The 18,317-nt window shown below is 35.6% G+C and overlaps 1 protein-coding gene across 4 annotated transcripts in view; it reads left to right on the top strand.

Moving 5' to 3' along the window:
* The window catches only part of UFL1 (UFM1 specific ligase 1), a 29,517-nt gene extending 13,446 nt beyond the window's left edge, over positions 1 to 16,071 (top strand). For 2 of the 4 annotated variants that reach the window (XR_517960.5, XR_016233843.1), the window contains exons 10-20: positions 316 to 495; positions 2,589 to 2,709; positions 4,733 to 4,855; positions 8,454 to 8,571; positions 9,671 to 9,834; positions 9,925 to 10,055; positions 12,357 to 12,437; positions 12,753 to 12,838; positions 13,373 to 13,553; positions 14,088 to 14,358; positions 14,868 to 16,071. Coding sequence is in view for 2 of the 4 variants with exons in the window: in XM_002714591.6 (XP_002714637.2) it covers positions 316 to 495; positions 2,589 to 2,709; positions 4,733 to 4,855; positions 8,454 to 8,571; positions 9,671 to 9,834; positions 9,925 to 10,055; positions 12,357 to 12,437; positions 12,753 to 12,838; positions 13,373 to 13,553; positions 14,088 to 14,306 (1,404 nt within the window). In the remaining 2 variants the exon portion in view is untranslated. Of the gene's footprint in view, positions 1 to 315; positions 496 to 2,588; positions 2,710 to 4,732; positions 4,856 to 8,453; positions 8,572 to 9,670; positions 9,835 to 9,924; positions 10,056 to 12,356; positions 12,438 to 12,752; positions 12,839 to 13,372; positions 13,554 to 14,087 lie in introns of all 4 variants that reach the window. The other 2 variants (XM_002714591.6, XM_089332877.1) reach the window with 1 other exon arrangement.
* The last annotated feature ends 2,246 nt before the right edge of the window (positions 16,072 to 18,317 follow it).

Below are 18,317 nucleotides of genomic sequence, written 5' to 3'. Positions count from 1 at the left end.
ATGTAGTTTTGTGAGTGAGAGGAATGGATAGGTTTTGGTGGTGTTTTGGATAATTTGAGATGCCTATTAGGCATACACTTGAGGAAGGTAGGCAATAGAATCTGTGGTTCCAGAGGTTAATACTGGTAATGAAACCAGAAACATAATTGGGAGGTTTGGGGCATTATTGTGGTTCTAAAAGCCTTTGGACTTACTGAAATCATCTAAGAATGGTACATACATTTATATACTTGTCTTTATATCTTTATATATGAAACAAAGGATTTATATGTGTTATGTAGAATTTATACTTAATTGTTTATTTTGTTATTCTAGCCTCTGCTACCCAGTTCTTTATCAGTTGAGGATGCTGCCATGTTGCTTCAACAGGTGATGCGAGCATTCAGCAAACAGGCTTCAGCTGTAGTCTTTAGCGACACTGTTGTAGTTAGTGAAAAATTTATAAATGACTGTGCAGAACTATTCAGTGAACTGATGCACCAAAAAGCTGAAAAGGTATGCCAGATTTCCTTTCATCTGCTAATTTTAACATTATTTTCACATTTGAACCATCTGATGTCTTTTGAAAAATGAAGTGAACAGTCTGCCCCAAAATGAATACTTTGTATCATACATCATTTTTCTTTAATGTACCATTCCATTTTATTTCCTCTCCCAGATTTATTTTTCCCCTTCTTCATTTCTGTCAGAACATGGGGAACTGATTGTTTAAATTAAAATCACAGTAAAGTCACCTGAGAGTAGTGGTCCAATTTTAAAACACTAAAATACACAAACATGGTATCTGGGTATGTGTAGATATATAATGTGTGTGAACCAATACACAATATATTTACTAAATCTAGTATATTCTCATTAAGTTTACCTATTTTAGATGCACAGACAGGATAACTTACTGAGGGGAATAAGTTTTGTGGCTATCAAAATTCATCAATTCCTCAGAGAAACTACTGTTAAAGTATTTTGAAATAGAGGTCATGCTAGGTCTGCTTAAAGGTCACTCATTTCCTGTTTCTAGTTAGCAGCACTATCCTTATAACCTGCTCTCCTACAAGTAAGACAAACCCATGCATCTTATTAAACTGTTAATAGATCTTCATAAGGGCTTATTAAAGGTATAAATAAGTTATGTTAGCTATACTGCTTTTAAGCTCTTTAAAAACTAAAAATTAGAAATAATTTTCTGCATTTTGCAGCAAAGAAAAATAAAAAAATTACAGGTTTGATATCAGTAAACCTGAACATTAAACATGTTCACCTTTTGTATGACTTCGGACAAACAGACTTCCAGTTTTCTTATCTTCAGAAACAGATGATGATAATAACTACTCTTGAAAGGATAAATATAAATAAATAAGGGATCTATATAATATATGTGTGTGTGTGTGTATAATGTCATACATATTAGCTATCAGTTATTAAATGACTACTTCATTATTTTTATTTGTGATCTGTTATTGAAGTAAACCTTAATATGGTCATCACTTTCTTTCTTTCCTTGGACTCCTCTTTTTAACCACAAAATAAGTTCATAGTAAGGGGATTCTGTTACTTTGAAATATTAATGTTCTAAATATTTTTCTTTACAAAACCAAAAAGGAAGTAACCGTATTTTTACCAACAATATGTACTTTTGTCAATAGGGATTATAGAATCCTTTCCCATGAGAAAAAGACTGTCTATGAAGTTGGAAATAGTTCATTGTTATCAAACTTTTAAAAAGCAGAGGTTATCAAGAATGAATCCAGAGGAAAAATTAATTTTCTGACTTAGTGCGGGAGTGGGGAAGGGAATGGAGGTTTCATTATCTTTCTGGGGATCTCAAGTATCCAGATGACTCTGCACTTGATAGTTCCAGGAGGCTCCTATTGGGAGTAGGAGGGAGTGACCAGATTCCTGTTAAGCAGTCCTAAGACCAAGCAACAACAGCTGATATTGCATCTGTTGCTGTGTGATAAGTTGTTCAGTGACTAGGCTTTCTCATTAGCTACTACTGGGTACTTTATTAACCAGCTTTTTGTTTTTCCAATGAAATGAAGCAACTAATTTTATAAAGAGAAGAAGTTTATCACAGGTGGGGAGATTCAACTCCAGGGCCAGGTGGCCTCATTGGTTGGGTGTCAAATGGCAATGGCATTGCACTAGGAGAGGAAACATGTGCTGACCCAAGAGGCAAAGAGAGAGTCTGGGCCCAACTCAGCCTTTTCTAACAGCCCTCTTGTGACAGTTATATCCCAAGAGCATATATCCCTATTGACCTGAAGACCTCCCATTAGGCCCTCTTTAAACAGCATAATTGGATTAAATTTTCTTCTCTTAATTACTACCAGTTTAGGATTTTGGGGTTCAAATATCTGAGTTTGGGAGCCAAATCATGTTGAAATCATGGCAAGTACAAAAATCAAGGAAAGAGACTGATTTCTGAAGAGGAGAGATAGCCTTACAATAGTAGCTATGAGACAATGCATTATATTTCTTAGCAAAACTAAACAAGAATATTTAGGGTATAGCTTATGAGTATATGAGTATAAGCAATGAAATGGTGTATGTATTTGCCAACAGCAACAAAAAAGCATGTTTTATTTCAGGAAATGAAAAATAATCCTGTACATTTAATCACTGAAGAAGATCTGAAACAAGTCTCCATGTTAGAAAGTGTTAATACAAGTAAAAAGGATAAAAAAGATGAGCGAAGGAGGAAAGCAACAGGTAATAAATTATGAACAGGAAAGATTCAAAGATAAATTTGTTGCAATGAACTTTATTAGGTCCTTTGAAAGACCGTTTATTTGATTGATCATTCTTCAACTGCCAATATCAACTAAAGCTTCTGCTATTGAATTAAATTTTAATTACAAAAATGTAAATATTGGTGATTATAGTTTATTTTCTTTTTTAATAAGTAATAGTAATATTTTCAGGAACTGTTCTAGCCCAATAGCCTCTTTTTTTAATTCTCAATCTTGCCAAGTTCAAGTTCACCTTAAACCTTTGTTTAATACTCCTTCCTGAACCTCATATAACTGGTTCCTTCTTTTTATTCAGAGCTCAACTTTAAACATCACTTCCTCAGAGACATCTTCCTAATCCCTCAGAATAGTTTCCATAGTCACTCTCTACCACTTCTCACATCAGTTTGTAATACTGTATCACTGTGATTTGTTTTATTGTTTGAGAACCTTGCCTATCTTATTTATTTTTGAATCTCTAGTACCTAGAGCATGATTTGGCATATTTTGGTGCCATATAAATATTTACAGAATAAATGAATTTCCCAGTAAAATATACTTTTTAATTTTCTTTTTTAATAGCTCTTGTTTGAAAATAATATGTTTTTTTCATAATTTTTATAATAGGAACAAGTATTAATGCAATGTAGTGTTAAAGAAATTTGATATCCAACTTTTTTATTGACAAATATAGTACATTGAACATATATTGTGAGAACAACATATATTATGAAAAAATTCTTAATTTTTTATGAGAATTTACTCATTTCTTTGAGATGTTCTTTCCTCTTTCAAAATTTTTTTGTTGCAAAAATCTTTCAATGATAATTTGAGATTTTTATCTATTCTGCTAGGAAATCTATGGTAAATTACTCAAATAATAGTAGAATTCATATCCATGCATGTTATGTTGTATTATTTGGAGATATTGTTATGATGTACTTTAATCTACTAAGGATTTATGTCAGTGTAACTATTTAATTTTATTTCTAACTTAAAAGTTAAGGGCTTTCTGATGTTTTGTTCTCATAGTGCCACTGTACTGTAATCATTTAGCTACATTACATGGAATCATCTCAAACTTGAATGTTCTGCCATAAGAAACTTACTATGAAATGTTAAGAGCATGTTCACTTTAGATGTGCTTTTGAAAATAGTAATTCTATATCATAAAAGCCAAAGAATGTAATTTGAGGCTAAGATGAACTTCTAAGAGAATTCTATTTAGATTTAGAAAATGGTTTTTATATAAATCATTTTATTGAAAAATATTAATCTTTCATGAAGAAATATAGTAGCAGGGAAATACCTAAGCATCATTTTTTATTTTTATTTGCAACATTCAGGTTGTTTTCATAATTTGTATTTTTAGCCTTAATTTAGCCTATAGAAATTGATAAGGATATTTTTCTAATTAACCAACTTAATATTTATGGTCAGTGCTTATTGAGTACCTGTTATATTTCAAGCATTACTATGATGCTAAGAATGCAAATAGTAGTGTGACATATTCCTTGCTCTCAAGAAGTTCATGTCTGTTTACGTGGTAGCTGAGTCAGGTTGTCTTCTTTAAACATATATAATAATCTTCCAATCAGTAAAACAAAACCAAGTATAATTAATTTTATAAAATATTTCAGTAGGGCATATTGATGAGGCTGTTGTGAAAAATGAGTGAATGAAGCACATTTGTTTTGAAGAGGGTAGAAGAGGTAAAGGAATGGGTTTAGCTAAGGAAAGACCAGACAGAGCTAAAAAAGCAATAGCATTAGAAGAAGAGACTGTTTAGAGTAAGCAGGCCATCTAAGAACATTGCTTAAATTCAAGAGCTTTCATATTTTATTTATTAACCTTTTATTGATTGAATTTGTTTTATTTTAATGAAGAAACTTCACAAGGAGCCTAAAGGTTTTTTTAGTTATTTTGTCTGTTGTTTTTATGCTTTAAAATTAAATATAATGATATTGGTGATTTAGGTAATGCTAATGTCATTTTTCTACCAGAGGGCAGCGGAAGTGTGAGAGGAGGAGGTGGGGGCAATGCCAGAGAATACAAAATTAAGAAAATCAAGAAGAAAGGAAGAAAAGATGATGATAGTGATGATGAATCTCAGTTGTCTCACACTGGTGTGTACATTTATTTTACTTTTCCTTTGTGTGTGCATGATTTCTTTTTACTTTGTGTGTTTTTGTGAATTTTTTAGCATAATTTCAAAGTACATATGATTAGTTATACTCATATACCCTTATGCTTATACAGGACAGTCTTGCTTTGCATGGTTTCAGTGGGTACAAATTATAATTACCTCAGTGTAGTTAAATGGCTTCAGTCCACCACACAGTCCACCAACATAGTTCAAATTTCAAATACCAAGTTCCCCTAATATATTAATTATCAATAATTGCATGGAGTTCAAACTTTACTGCTAACCCTTTAGTCCATAAATCAGTATGTACTCACAAATAACAGATGCACATCATGAACCTATGATAGTTTTGTCAGCTATTTTATATTTTACATTTTATAGTTTATAAATGATTGATAACTACACATTTATTATTCATTATGCACAAGCAAAGTGTGTAGTTACATTGCTTCCTTGTCTCCCGGTGATAAACCCAAGTAACATTTTATAAAAATGGATCATCAAAAGAGGGAATTGGCCAACAAAGATAAAGATGTAGCAGAGAAATGAAAAGTGGTAACACTGAGAATGAAATTGGAATCAAGCATAAGTGGTCTTAGAGCAAAAATGGTTATCTCTGGGAATGTTGAATGAAGAAAGAAAAAAAGTCATTGTTTAAGACTCCAGCTGGGGCTAGCATTGTGGCGTAATGTGTTAAGGATAAGCTACCATCTGCAATGCTGGCATCCCATGTGGGTGCCAGTTTGAGTCCAAGGTGCTCCACTTCCAGTCCAGCTCCCTGTTAATGAGCATGAGAAATGGAAGATGGCACAAGTCCTTGAGCCCCTGCACCCATGTGGGAGACCCAGATGAAGCTTACCTAGCTCTTGGCTTCAGCTTAGCCTAGCCCTGGCCATTACAGACATCTGGGGAGTGAACCAGTAGATGGAAGATCTCTATACGTATATTTCCCTGCCTTTCAAATAAATAGAATAAATCTTGAAAGAAAGAGAGAAAGAGGGAGGGAGAGAGAGAGAAAAAAAACAGGAAGGAAGGAAGGAAGGAAGGAAGGAAGGAAGGAAGGAAGGAAGGAAGGAAGGAAGGAAGGAAGGAAGGAAGGAAAGAAAGGTGGAAGGAAAGGGAGGGAGGGAAAGAAGGAAGGAAGGAAGAAAACTATAGCTATGGAACCAGATAAAGCTAATAAATGTACATTTATTGACATCAGGGAGGCAATTGGCTGTGACAAAGAGATATGAAATATGCAGAAATCTTCACATTAAAGGAATTCTTGGAGATACTTCAAGACATCGAAGGGGCAAAGGGTAAAATGGAAGGTGATCTAGAGAATTGTATGCGTATTTAATACTTACAGTAACACCTAACCTGTTTGTTGCTTATATCAGACGGAAAATTAATGATATTCATCATGTGTTTGGCCAAGGTAAATCTATATGAGACATCTTTGTCTAAATAAAAATAATTTTTTAAATTTTTCTGTTTTAAAAAGTTAGTAAAACCATAATATTACCCTTCTCCTCAAAAAATATAAAAACAAATTTCAAATAATGATAATTGAAGATCTGTATTTCCCTTCTTCCACAGAGTTCATTATATATGAACTATATCTGGAAGATACAGATAGCAGTGATGTGGATACAGCTACTAATGTGATCTTATTTTTAATAGCACAATTCCTTAAGATCTGTGTTTAAATTAGGTAGAAGTTTCATTGTTTTGATGTGCATAAAAAATGTTAAGTAACCAAAAAAAATCTCTGTATAAACTACTAGCTCTGTCCTTATTTTAAACAGCATTAAGACTATTCAATGTGAGGTTTCATTAATAATTGTTAGTTGAGACATGTGATATTCTTTTTTATGCATAGATTATTGAGAGGAATTCTAAGATTTATAAAATCATTCTATCTAAAATGTAATTTCGGTGCTTTTGAAAAAGGATTGTGCCAGCGCCGTGGCTCAATAGGCTAATCCTCCGCCTTGTGGCGCCGGCACACCGGGTTCTAGTCCCGGTCGGGGCGCCGGATTCTGTCCCGGTTGCCCCTCTTCCAGGCCAGCTCTCTGCTGTGGCCCGGGAGTGCAGTGGAGGATGGCCCAAGTGCTTGGGCCCTGCACCCACATGGGAGACCAGGAAAAAGCATCTGCCTTCTGCCTTCGGATCAGCACGGTGCGCTGGCCGTGGCGGTCATTGGAGGGTGAACAAACGGCAAAAAGGAAGACCTTTCTCTCTGTCTCTCTCTCTCTCACTGTCCACTCTGCCTGTCAAAAAAAAAAAAAAAAAGGATTATGTTATAATATCCAAAATTGTGTCTTAGCTAAAATAGAATCAACTCAGTATGAAGGATTACTAGAAGGAAAATAACAAATTGTAAAATATATTCAGGAAGCAAACAGGTAAATCATAAGACTATTTAATGTGAATATCTAGAATGGACAGAAGATCTCAGAAAAGGATATTAATCTCTCTACTCTGAAGCTGTGATTTCAACTCCATACATCTTCATTCATACTGCAAATTGATTTTTGAGACATTTTATTTATTTCTTAGGTTTCCCCTCTAGAATCAATACCTTAATTTAGCTAGAAATAATCACTTTTATATCTTTGGAATTTCTAATGGAAATATTTTTATTTTTCTTTGTCCACAGTCCATACTTTTGCAAGTAATGTGATAGGAATAACATTAAGGGGTTTTTGATTTGTATTTTAACTCTATGCCTTTCCAAAAAGACAAAATTTAGCTTAGGCAATTCTGCTGGAATTCTGATTGACATAATTCTAAATACTTTGTGATGATCTTCTATAAATTATGGAAGTGATTTCATTTCCAATAAATTTTTTTGTTTGTTTGTTTGTTTGTTTTTGACAGGCAGAGTTAGACAGTGAGAGAGAGAGAGAGAGACAGAAAGGTCTTCCTTTTTCTGTTGGTTCACGCCCCAAGTGGCCGCTATGGCCAGCGCATTGCGGCCGTCGCGCTGCACCAATCTGAAGCCAGGAGCCAGGTGCTTCCCCCTGGTCTCCCATGCGGGCACAAGGCCCAAGCACTTGGGCCATCCTCCACTGCATTCCCTGGCCACAGCAGAGAGCTGGATCGGAAGAGGAGCAACTGGGACAGAACCGGTGCCCCAATCGGGACTAGAACCTGCAGTTCCGGCATCGCAGGCAGAGGATTAGCCTAGTAAGCCGCGGCACCGGCCCTCCCATAAACTTTTATAAAGAAAAAAATTCTAGTGTTCATTCTGGAACAGAGGGACATAATCCTTTCCTAAAAGATTTTTTCTGCTGAATCAGTTGTTTTGATTTCCAGCTATTTGCATCATCTTTATTATTTTCTGGTGAACTCTTAGAAAAGGTCATTTTCAAATGAAGTTGGAAAATGATCATGTAAAGAAATTCTACTATGTATCGCATTTTTAAAAAATTTTCTTCATTAGATTTTATTTGTTAACATGGATACTTGCATAAGTTAATATCTGAGTTTCAGTGGTAAGCAGTGAATTATCTTTTTAAGTATGTTAGTAAAACATTCTTTGTTTTTTGGTAGCTTGTTTGTTGTTTTCTCATTTCTCATGTCTGTTATAGGAAAGAAAAAGCCAGAGATGACTTTTATGCTCCAAGATGAGATTGAAGACATTTTAAGAAAACATGTACAAGATGCTCCTGAGGAGTTTATTTCTGAACTTGCTGAATACTTAATAAGGCAAGTGTAAAATGTATTTTTCTATTTTTTGGTAGAAATTCAGTAGCTTATTAAATAAAATTCCACTGAGAACATCCAAAACATATTTTCGGTGTTTTCAAAGTTTAGAATTTAATCCAGCTGTCATATTCCAGATTTTATTTGCTTGCAAAAGCAGTTCAATTCAACAAATATTTGTTAGATATTTTGGGCAAGGCAATATAGGAAACAAAAAATAAGAACCTTTAGAAGTGTCGTTGATCTCTGATCTAATAATTTTAAATCTTAGTTGGGAAGATTTACACCTGCACTAATCACTGGCTTATCTGTTTTCATAACATGAAAAATTGCCTACAAAAGGAAGAAAAAGATTTTCTATTTTTACTTGTTAAAGTGTTTACTTTTAGGAAGAAAATAAAGAAGCAAACTAACCTCAAGTGAGATTAGACACCATTACCTTGTGAATAAAACATATTAACTTTATTTTATACAAAAAGAGAGGAAATTATGTTTAACTTGACCATTACTAAACTAACCAAGTTGTCTTAAATTAATCAGAGTATGGAAGCTTCTACAAACATAATTCAGGAGCCCAGTACATCTAACTTTGATTTTAGAAATACAGCTTTTGTAATGAGATTATGTTTTTTAATTTAAGTAAACATATTTGTGCCTAAGTAATTACTGTACCATTTTTCACAGATAAAAAATGAAATAGTTGTTACTAATCATGAACATTAAAAAAGTTGTTTTAAAAAAAAGTTGTTTTAAATGCATATCTTTCAGTAATTTAAAAATTGAAAATTTAAGTTGTAATTCCTGAACATGAGAACAGATTTATAGTTATTCTCCAAGTAACTTTAAAAAGCTGTTTTGAATTATGAAGTCTTATTATTAATGCTTTCATTGTCTTTAGTGCAATAACTTTGAGCACTTTAAGAAAATATTCCTTCCCAGGGCTGTGGAATACTTTCTTGGTGAACTATCTTACGAATCTCTTTTCTTTGTTTATTTGTTGTTCTCTTTTTAAAATGATCTCTTTAAGTTTTAAGCAAAGAAAAATTTGTCTACATAAATCTAGTCCATTTTAATAAACTAAATATATTTCTCTTCTGCACAGACCTCTTAATAAAACTTATCTTGAGGTGGTACGTTCAGTATTCATGTCTTCAACTTCTGCTTCTGGAACGGGCAGAAAACGCACCATCAAGGATTTGCAAGAAGAGGTTTCAAACTTATACAATAATATTAGATTGTTTGAAAAAGGGATGAAATTTTTTGCAGGTATATTTAATGTTGTTTTTCTTTTTCATTGATTCTCATATTTTTGGAGGGGGAAGAAGTTAGTTTTAATAAAGTCCCTTTATTTTCCAGATGATACTCAGACTGCTCTTACCAAGCATTTGCTGAAGACAGTGTGTACTGACATCACTAACCTCATTTTCAACTTCTTAGCTTCAGATTTAATGATGGCAGTAGATGACCCTGCAACCATTACAAGTGAAGTATGTTAATGATTTGTTGGCTCTGTGGCTCACTTGGCTAATCCTCCTCCTGCGGCGCCAGCACCCTGGGTTCTAGTCCCGGTTGGGGCACCAGGTACTAGTCCCGGTTGCTCCTCCTCCAGTCCAGTTCTCTGCTATGCCCCGGGAGGGCAGTGGAGGATGGCTCAAGTGCTTGGGCCCCTGTGCCCACCTGGGAGACTGGGAGGAAGCACCCGGCTCCTGGTTTCAGATCGGCACGGTGCCGGCCATAGTGGCCATTAGGGGAGTGCCGGCCATAGCGGCCATTAGGGGAGAGAACCAACGGAAGGAAGACCTTTCTCTCTGTCTCTCTCTCATTGTCTATAACTCTCTCTCTCTCTCTCTCTCTCACTTTCTCACTAACTCTGCCTGTCAAAAAAAAAAAAAAAACGAGTTGTTTACCACTCCTAATGACTTTATTTTGAGTATGAACACATTCTTTCTCATTTGAAATAGTTTAAAAGAAAAATAAAACACAGGAAAGAGTTTTTGGAGGAAAATCTAAAAGATTTTTAATTTTAGTACAATGTATATACATTTGCTAACAGGATTGGTTATATAACCAATCTATTAAAAGTAACAATGTTTAAGTACTTTGAAATAAACAGAATTTCTTTCCTAACTATTGTTATGTAGCACTTTCCTTTTTCCTGTTTAAGACCCTTAACAATAATCTTGCCAGTTTCAACAGCTTTGCAGTTATTTCATGTAGTGACCCCATCTCATTTCAATATTTACATAACTGAAGTTCATTTTTCGAAGTCCTCATTTCAAACCAAATTTGAAAGCTCATCTCTTCCCTTCTTGCAATGGAAAGTAGAGCTACGACCCCCAGTTGCAAGAGGAAGAAGGCTGTGGTCTGTCCTTAAGATGCAGTGACTAGCCAGCACCGTGGCTCACTTGGCTAATCCTCTGCCTGCGGCACTGGCACCCCAGGTTCTAGTCCCAGTTGGGGTGCCATACTAGTCCCAGTTGCTCCTCTTCCAGTCCAGCTCTCTGCTGTGGCCCGGCAGGGCAGCAGAGGATGGCCCAAGTGCTTGGGTCCCCGCACCCGCATGGGAGACGAGGAGGAATCACCCAGCTCCTGGCTTCCAATGGGCACGGCGATGGCCTTAGCGGCCATTAGGGGAGTGAACCAACAGAAGGGTCTCTGTCTCTCACTGTCTATAACTCTCTATCTGTCTCTCACTGTCTAACTCTACCTGGCAAAAAAAAAAAGATGACAGTGACCTCTTCTCTTCTTCCTCATCCTTCTTGATCTGCTTAGATTGGCATTTAGGAAAAATGAGGGAGACAGAAGAGCTTACATGACCGACTGCATATCATTGGCTTTGATCTAGGTCAGTCATCCTCACACTATTCAGCCCAACAAGTATCTAGCCATGGGAGAAGATCACAGCCTCCCATCTTACAGGCTTCCCTGTTCTTTATGAGGGGCCCTTCTTGGCCATTCTTGGTTGGCACTGGGGAAGGATGAGCACTCTCTTCCCACCCTAATGGAAGAGAGATGGATAGTCTCTTATTCCAAATACTCTCTTTCCCAATGACTCTCTTTTCAGTACTTCACTTATATGAGGGCACTTCACAAAGCCCATGGACAATGGAATTAAAAGATAAGATTATTTTGGTGTAAAAAAAATTTTGAAATCCATGCAAAATTTTCTCATAATGCACATTTTCTGTGGAGTTTTTTGAAGCACCCTCCTTATGTGCTGGAGTAGGTTTGAGAAGTAGGACTGTCACTAGTCATTTTGGCCAACTGGCTATTGGCTAGTGCTCTGATTTTAGAAGTGTTCTGCATACTTTTTTAAGATTTATTTATTTATTTATTTGAGAGGTACAGACAGAGGGAGAGATAGAGAGAAAGGGCTTCCATCCTCTGTTTCACTCCTGAGCCAATATGAAGCCAGGAGCCAGGAGCTTCTTTCAATTCTCCCACGCAAGTGCAAGAGCCCAAGAACTTGGGCCATCTTCTACTGATTTCTCAGGTCATAGCAGAGAGCTTGATGGGAAAAGGAGCAGCCAGGACTTGAACCAGTGCCCATATGGTGGCTTTACCCACCATGCCACAGCATGGGCCCCCATTTTTTTGTTTGTTTGTTTGGCATATTTTTAATTCCTAGTTAGAGCTAAAGTTCAAGAATAAGATAAATTTTACTCATGATTATGTTACAGCAATAAATAGACTTTCCTTTTTTTGTGTATGTGTGTTTGATCTTATTTGCACTGCATATCCAAAGCACCATGTGAAACAATTTGTAAATACACATTTTTACCTTACAGGTAAGAAAAAAGATTTTAAGTAAATTGTCAGAAGAAACCAAAGTAGCTCTAACAAAACTCCATAACTCTCTGAATGAAAAGGTGAGTAACATTTGATTCTAGTTAGTTACCCTGGCTGGATGTTCGTGTTTTAAAGATCTTTAAGTAGGTTTTTACTAGAATAATTGTGAACTCAATCTAAAATGGTATACTGCACTCACACATCTCTTTGGGAGGTAAAGGGACAGAACAAGCTGGGGGCATTTTGCTGTTTTACTCCTAAATCCCAATTTCTCATATAATGATAGTGAACTTTTTAAGAACTGTATGTAAAGGTGTAAAGATACAAAAAAAATACTCAATGGCTATATTTCTTAAGGCACCTGTATATAATTATGGTATTAAATGTATTTTCAGAGTATAGAAGACTTTCTTTCGTGTCTAGATTCTGCAGCAGAAACTTGTGATATTATGGTGAAAAAGGGAGACAAAAAAAGGGAAAGGTAACATTGGGTTGATCTGTATTATTGATACTGTTAAATGTGAAACTTTTCTTACCTGAAATTTGAATATGACTGACTTGTGCCTAGAAAACTGTGTCAAAATGGCTGTAGACCTTCCAGTATATTCAAAGTCTTAATATTAAGTATTCCTTTTTGACCCTCTTGATAAGGTAGCAGAGTTTCTTAATTTCATAGTTGTTTAAGCCTGGAACTTTTTATTAACTTTGAGACTTTGTGCACAGGAAAGATTATCTGCATCAGTGCTGTACTGTTTGATGTCCAGCAACTCAAGACAAAAGCTTACTTTGAGTATCTCTGCATTATAGCTTTTTCTATGATTTCCTCATATCAGCCTGTCTGTGCCATTTAAGATTGTATATGCACATATTCCGTATTTAAAACATCCCTGAAAATGCTTACAGAATTAGATAATTAAACTAGACAAGCTAAGAACTGAATACAGGCTGGAAGAGACTTGAGATCAGTGAGAACTTGGTAAGTGATAATACATTGTGTGATTTTATATTTGTTTAGGCAGATACTGTTCCAGCATCGACAAGCACTGGCTGAACAGCTAAAAGTCACAGAAGACCCTGCTCTTATTCTGCACCTCACATCAGTCCTGTTGTTTCAGTTCACAACCCACAGCATGCTCCATGCACCCGGAAGATGTGTCCCACAGATCATTGCTTTTCTTAATAATAAAATTGCAGAGGTATTACCTGTTCAGTATATTTGAAACTTCATGCTCTTAGATTCTGAATATTTTGAGATAATAGAATGTGAACAGTGAATCAGCATAGCAATTTTAAAAAATTCATCCTAGTTTAAGAATGTTTCAGGATCCAGTAAGATCCATGATAAAGAATGTCCTGAATTTGTAAAGTAACCTTTTGGAAAAGATAATTTTGCTTCTCTAGGTTTATTACCCTTCAAGGTTCAGTTCAGAAGTCTTGTCCTGCACAAATTTCTCTGAAGACCCTGTAGCCAAAAGTAATTTGACTTCTTCAAACTACCCTATCACCTTATATTTTTGGTGCTAGAGCTTTGCTAAGTCAACATAAAGTGATCTGCACTATGTTTGTAAAGTCCTTGAGATTGGGGACCTTGCTATATTCAGTTTTCTTTTTATATGGCCAGTATTGTGTAAAGATGAGGACCTTTAAAGTGTGTTGGTCAAACATCCTGTGTCTGTTCCACAGAAAATTGAATTGCATTGTTGACTTTTTTTTCCTTTCTATTTTCTCAGGATCAGCATACTCTTTTGGTACAATATCAGGGGTTGGTTGTAAAGCAGTTAGTTAGTCAGAATAAGAAGACTGGGCAAGGAGATGATTCTTTGAATGAGGAATTGGACAAAGAACAACAAGATGTCATCAATACTACTCGTAAAGAGCTTCAGGAACTTTCTTCATCCATTAAAGACCTGGTTCTCAAATCCAGGAAGTCATCTGTGACAGAAGAGTAATGATCTTAATTCATTTCTGTTATGTAATAAGCACTTCTCCCCAGAGTTGAAGGTGAGTGGTCACAAATTGTCACTTAGCAACTCCCCACTGCCCTGTAACAACACCAACCCAACACACAATGCAGTTAAAAGGTGTTATATTAAATGGAAATTTTCTAAAGATGTAAATTTTTATAAATTGGGGTCTTCTTAAAAGTTTTGCTTTTCACATGAATTCTATGTGAAATTTTTTCACATAAAAATTATTTTCACACAGTTCTAAAAATTATACACTTTAGGTTTATTTTCTTTCCAGATGGTAAATCAGGAATAAATTTTTTGGTATCTTTCATGTCTAGGAAAGGACTGATTTGTTTGCTATAGATTTCAAGTGGCATTACTATATTTGTAACATTTAAGTAGAACCTTAAAATGTGGTCATGATTTTTTTTTAAAGTAAGTTTGGAGTCAGAAACAAAAATATATTTCTTTAGTTAATGAATAATGATTCAAAATTAAATACAGAAATTTGCAAAATATATATATTTTTTATTACTAAGCCCTTGCTCTTGTTTCTGGCAGGTAGAGGGCCTCCCATGTCCCCCACCAGAGTGAACTTTTATGAGTTTGGGGCTTCAGATATGCCTTTATGGGGCTGAAGAACATGAGAGGGGCCCATATATTTCTATGTTGTGTTATAAACAAGCTGCTAATAAAAGTGAGAGACAACATGCAATTTACTACTGATAGGTATATATTACATTTAACAGTAGAATAACAAATTTTAATGCACAAGTTTTTCTTTGGCCCCATATACATTGTTAAATTTCATTCTGTATTTTAATAGCTTCCCTAGCACCAAGTATTTTGTAAATGTATGATATATAGTTAGGCTACTTTTTCCAATGGTAAGGGGATCTAAAAGTGCATTCAAGTTATTAAAACTTTTCCCAAAAATAGAAACTCTTTTTTAAAAAATAGGTATTACTTTCTAAAGCTTTAGTTAAAAGTAGAATAGTTCCTTAGAGTAATCATTTGAACTAAATGAATTTAAGCAAAAATTTATTATTTATCAAGAAAGAATTCAGCTATTTTGAATATAATAGTAAATATAAAATATCAGAAAAATATTATTTTATATAATTTCATACATGGCATTTATATTTTAAAATGTTTGAATACAAAGATCAGTCTACCTCTGTTCCATTGTAGACAAATATTAATCCTGAGTGAAAGTGAAGAATTGTTAACTAAGCATTATTATTAAAGTTGATAGGAATTTAACATTAAAACGGTTTTCCCATGAATAGTTTTCTATTATATATTTTCATATGAGCAAAGGAAGAAAAATGACAAGTCCTCTGTTACCACATACTCCAATTTAGATTGGTTTGTTATTTAGCTTCCAAAATACTGAACACTCAACTTACTTTTTAATTTACCCTTTGCTTAAGAACCTTATCATTTATTTATATTTTAGCAAATACCAAAGTAATTCACGTTGTGTCAACCTAGATCATAAAAAATAAATAGAAGAGATGATGAAGCAAATTAAAAGAAAACTGTTACGTGTTACTTTGTATGCATTCAATTTTTTCCATTTGTTGGAATGGTTCTTGTTTTTCCACAGTAAATAAAAAAGTTTTTATTGTTTTGTAAATAAAATTACATAGTTGAATTTGTATGTAGAGAGCTGATTTCATTAATAAAATAAAAATTATAGCGTGCTCATTGTGATATTAATGAGTAGGGTTGAAAATAAAGTTGCCTATTATATGAAATTTTATGATACTTTGAAGTTTCCATTATTTTAATAAATTCTAATATTAATTGGCATATGTTATATTTATTTTGAATTCTCATTCTGAATATTGTTAAAGGATTTTACTTTCTTTGTCTTACATAAAAATACTTCCATAGTTCAGTGTTTTTTCATTGCTTCAAAATTTGCCATTCATAGGCCACTTCATCTTGGTAATTACTTCTCAGTTAGCCAGATTTCAGTAAATGTGAAGCTGTGTTCTCAGATCTGCTAATTCTGGCTATTGCAGTTACAGTAGGGGTATTTGAAAACTTACTTAGGTATTCACTCTCAGGTGTTGCAACTGTAGACTCATGTGTTTGTGCGTGCGTGTGTGTGTGTGTGTGTTTTTAAAGATTAATTTATTTGAAAGAGTTACAGAGAGAAGTTGACGCAGAGAGAAAGAGGTCTTTCATTCACTGGTTCACTCCCCAAATGGCCGCAACAGCTGGAGCTGAGCCAATCTGAAGCCAGGAGCCAGGAGCTTTTTCCGGATCTTCCACGTGGGTACAGGTGCCCAGACACTTGGACAATGCTCTGCTGCTTTCCCAGGCGCAATAGCAGGGAGCTAGATCAGAAGTGGAGTAGCCAGTACTCGAACCTGCACCCCTATGGGATGCTAGGGCTGCAGGCCAGGACTTTAACCTGCTGTGCCACAACAACACCGGTCCTGTGGTTTTGTTTTTTAAGATTTATTTGTTTGAAAGATAGTTACTGAGAAGGAGAGAGCAAGAGAAGGAAAGATCCATCTTCCATCCACTGGTTCACTCCCCAAATGGCCCCAACTGTCACAGCTGGGCCAGGCTGAAGCCAGGAGCCAGAAGTTCCAACCAGATATTTTGCATGGGTGGCAGGGTCCCAAGTACTTGGGCCATTTTCCACTGTTTTCTCAGGCACATCAATAGGAAACTGATCAGAAACAGGGCAGCCAGAACTTTAGATCTGACACTGTGATAGGGGATACAAAATATATTTTGATAAAATACCTTAATGCTAAATAAGAATAAGAATAGCAGTTACTTAACCTGAATGTAGAATTTTCTTGAGTTTCTTAAAGACTATGCCTTAGACCACAAAGTGTCAAGGATGAATGAGGTCAAGGTGCAGCTGATTTGAAGTATAGTGCAGCCATAGATTAAGAAGGAACAGTTTGACGCCAGTGTTATGGCACAGTGGGTAAAGCTACCGCCTGCAATGCCAGCATGCCATGCAAGCACCAGTTCATTTTTCAGCTGCTCCATTTCCTATCCAGCTTCCAGCTGATGGCCTGGGAAAAACAGCAGAAAGCATCCCAAGTGTTTCGGCCCCTGCCACCACATGGGAAACTCACATGGAATTCCTGGCTCCTGGCTTCAGTTTGGCCCATCCCTGGCAGTTGCAACCATCAACCATCTGGGGAGTGCATCGGTGGGTGGGAGATCTCTCTCTCTCTCTTTCTCTGTAACTCTTTCTTTCTTTTTTTTTTTTTTTTTTTTTTAGGATTTATTTATTTATTTACTTGAAAGTCGGAGTTACAAAGAGAGGCAGAGGGAGAGAGAGAAAGAGAGAGGTCTTCCATATGCTGGTTCACTCCCCAGTTGGCTGCAACTGCTGGAGCTGCGCCGATCCTAAGCCAGGAGCCTGGAGCTTCAATCCGGGTCTTCCAGTTGGGATCAGGGGCCCCAGCACTTGGACCATCTTCCACTGCTTTCCCAGGCCACAGCAGAGAGCTTGATAGGAAGTGGAGCAGCTGGGACTCGAATCGGCACCCTTATGGGATGCCAGCACTGCAGCAGCTTTACTGGCTATGCCACAGTGACAGCCCCATAACTCTGACTTTCAAATAAATCAATCAAAAAAAAAAAAAAAAAAGGCAGTTAGTTCATTGCTTCTTATAAATGCTGCTCAATCCAGGGCCAAATGAGATTGTGTTAAGGTAATGTGAGTTGAGTGAGACTGAGAAATCAGAGATTTGCCTCTTTTAAGACCATGAAGCCTGCACTCCAGGAAAATGGGAAATGAAATAAAAAATACTGAAAGCTCTAGGATGCATATTTTCTACGCAGATCTTAGAGTACTTAGACCACTTCTTGGAGATCTTCCTTTGCTGATCATTTTTCTATTGTGACAAAAAAAAAAGAACAAAATTTACTATCTTAACTTTTTTACATGTACACTACTATAATGTAAACTACACATACATGGCATTTTTTAAAATATTTTATTATTTATTTATTTGAGAGGTAGAGTTA

Source organism: Oryctolagus cuniculus, chromosome 5, assembly GCF_051225735.1.
Source record: "Oryctolagus cuniculus isolate XC-2025 breed Fujian yellow rabbit chromosome 5, ASM5122573v1, whole genome shotgun sequence".
Classification (NCBI taxonomy): domain Eukaryota; kingdom Metazoa; phylum Chordata; class Mammalia; order Lagomorpha; family Leporidae; genus Oryctolagus; species Oryctolagus cuniculus.
This window is presented reverse-complemented; position numbering and strand designations above follow the sequence as displayed.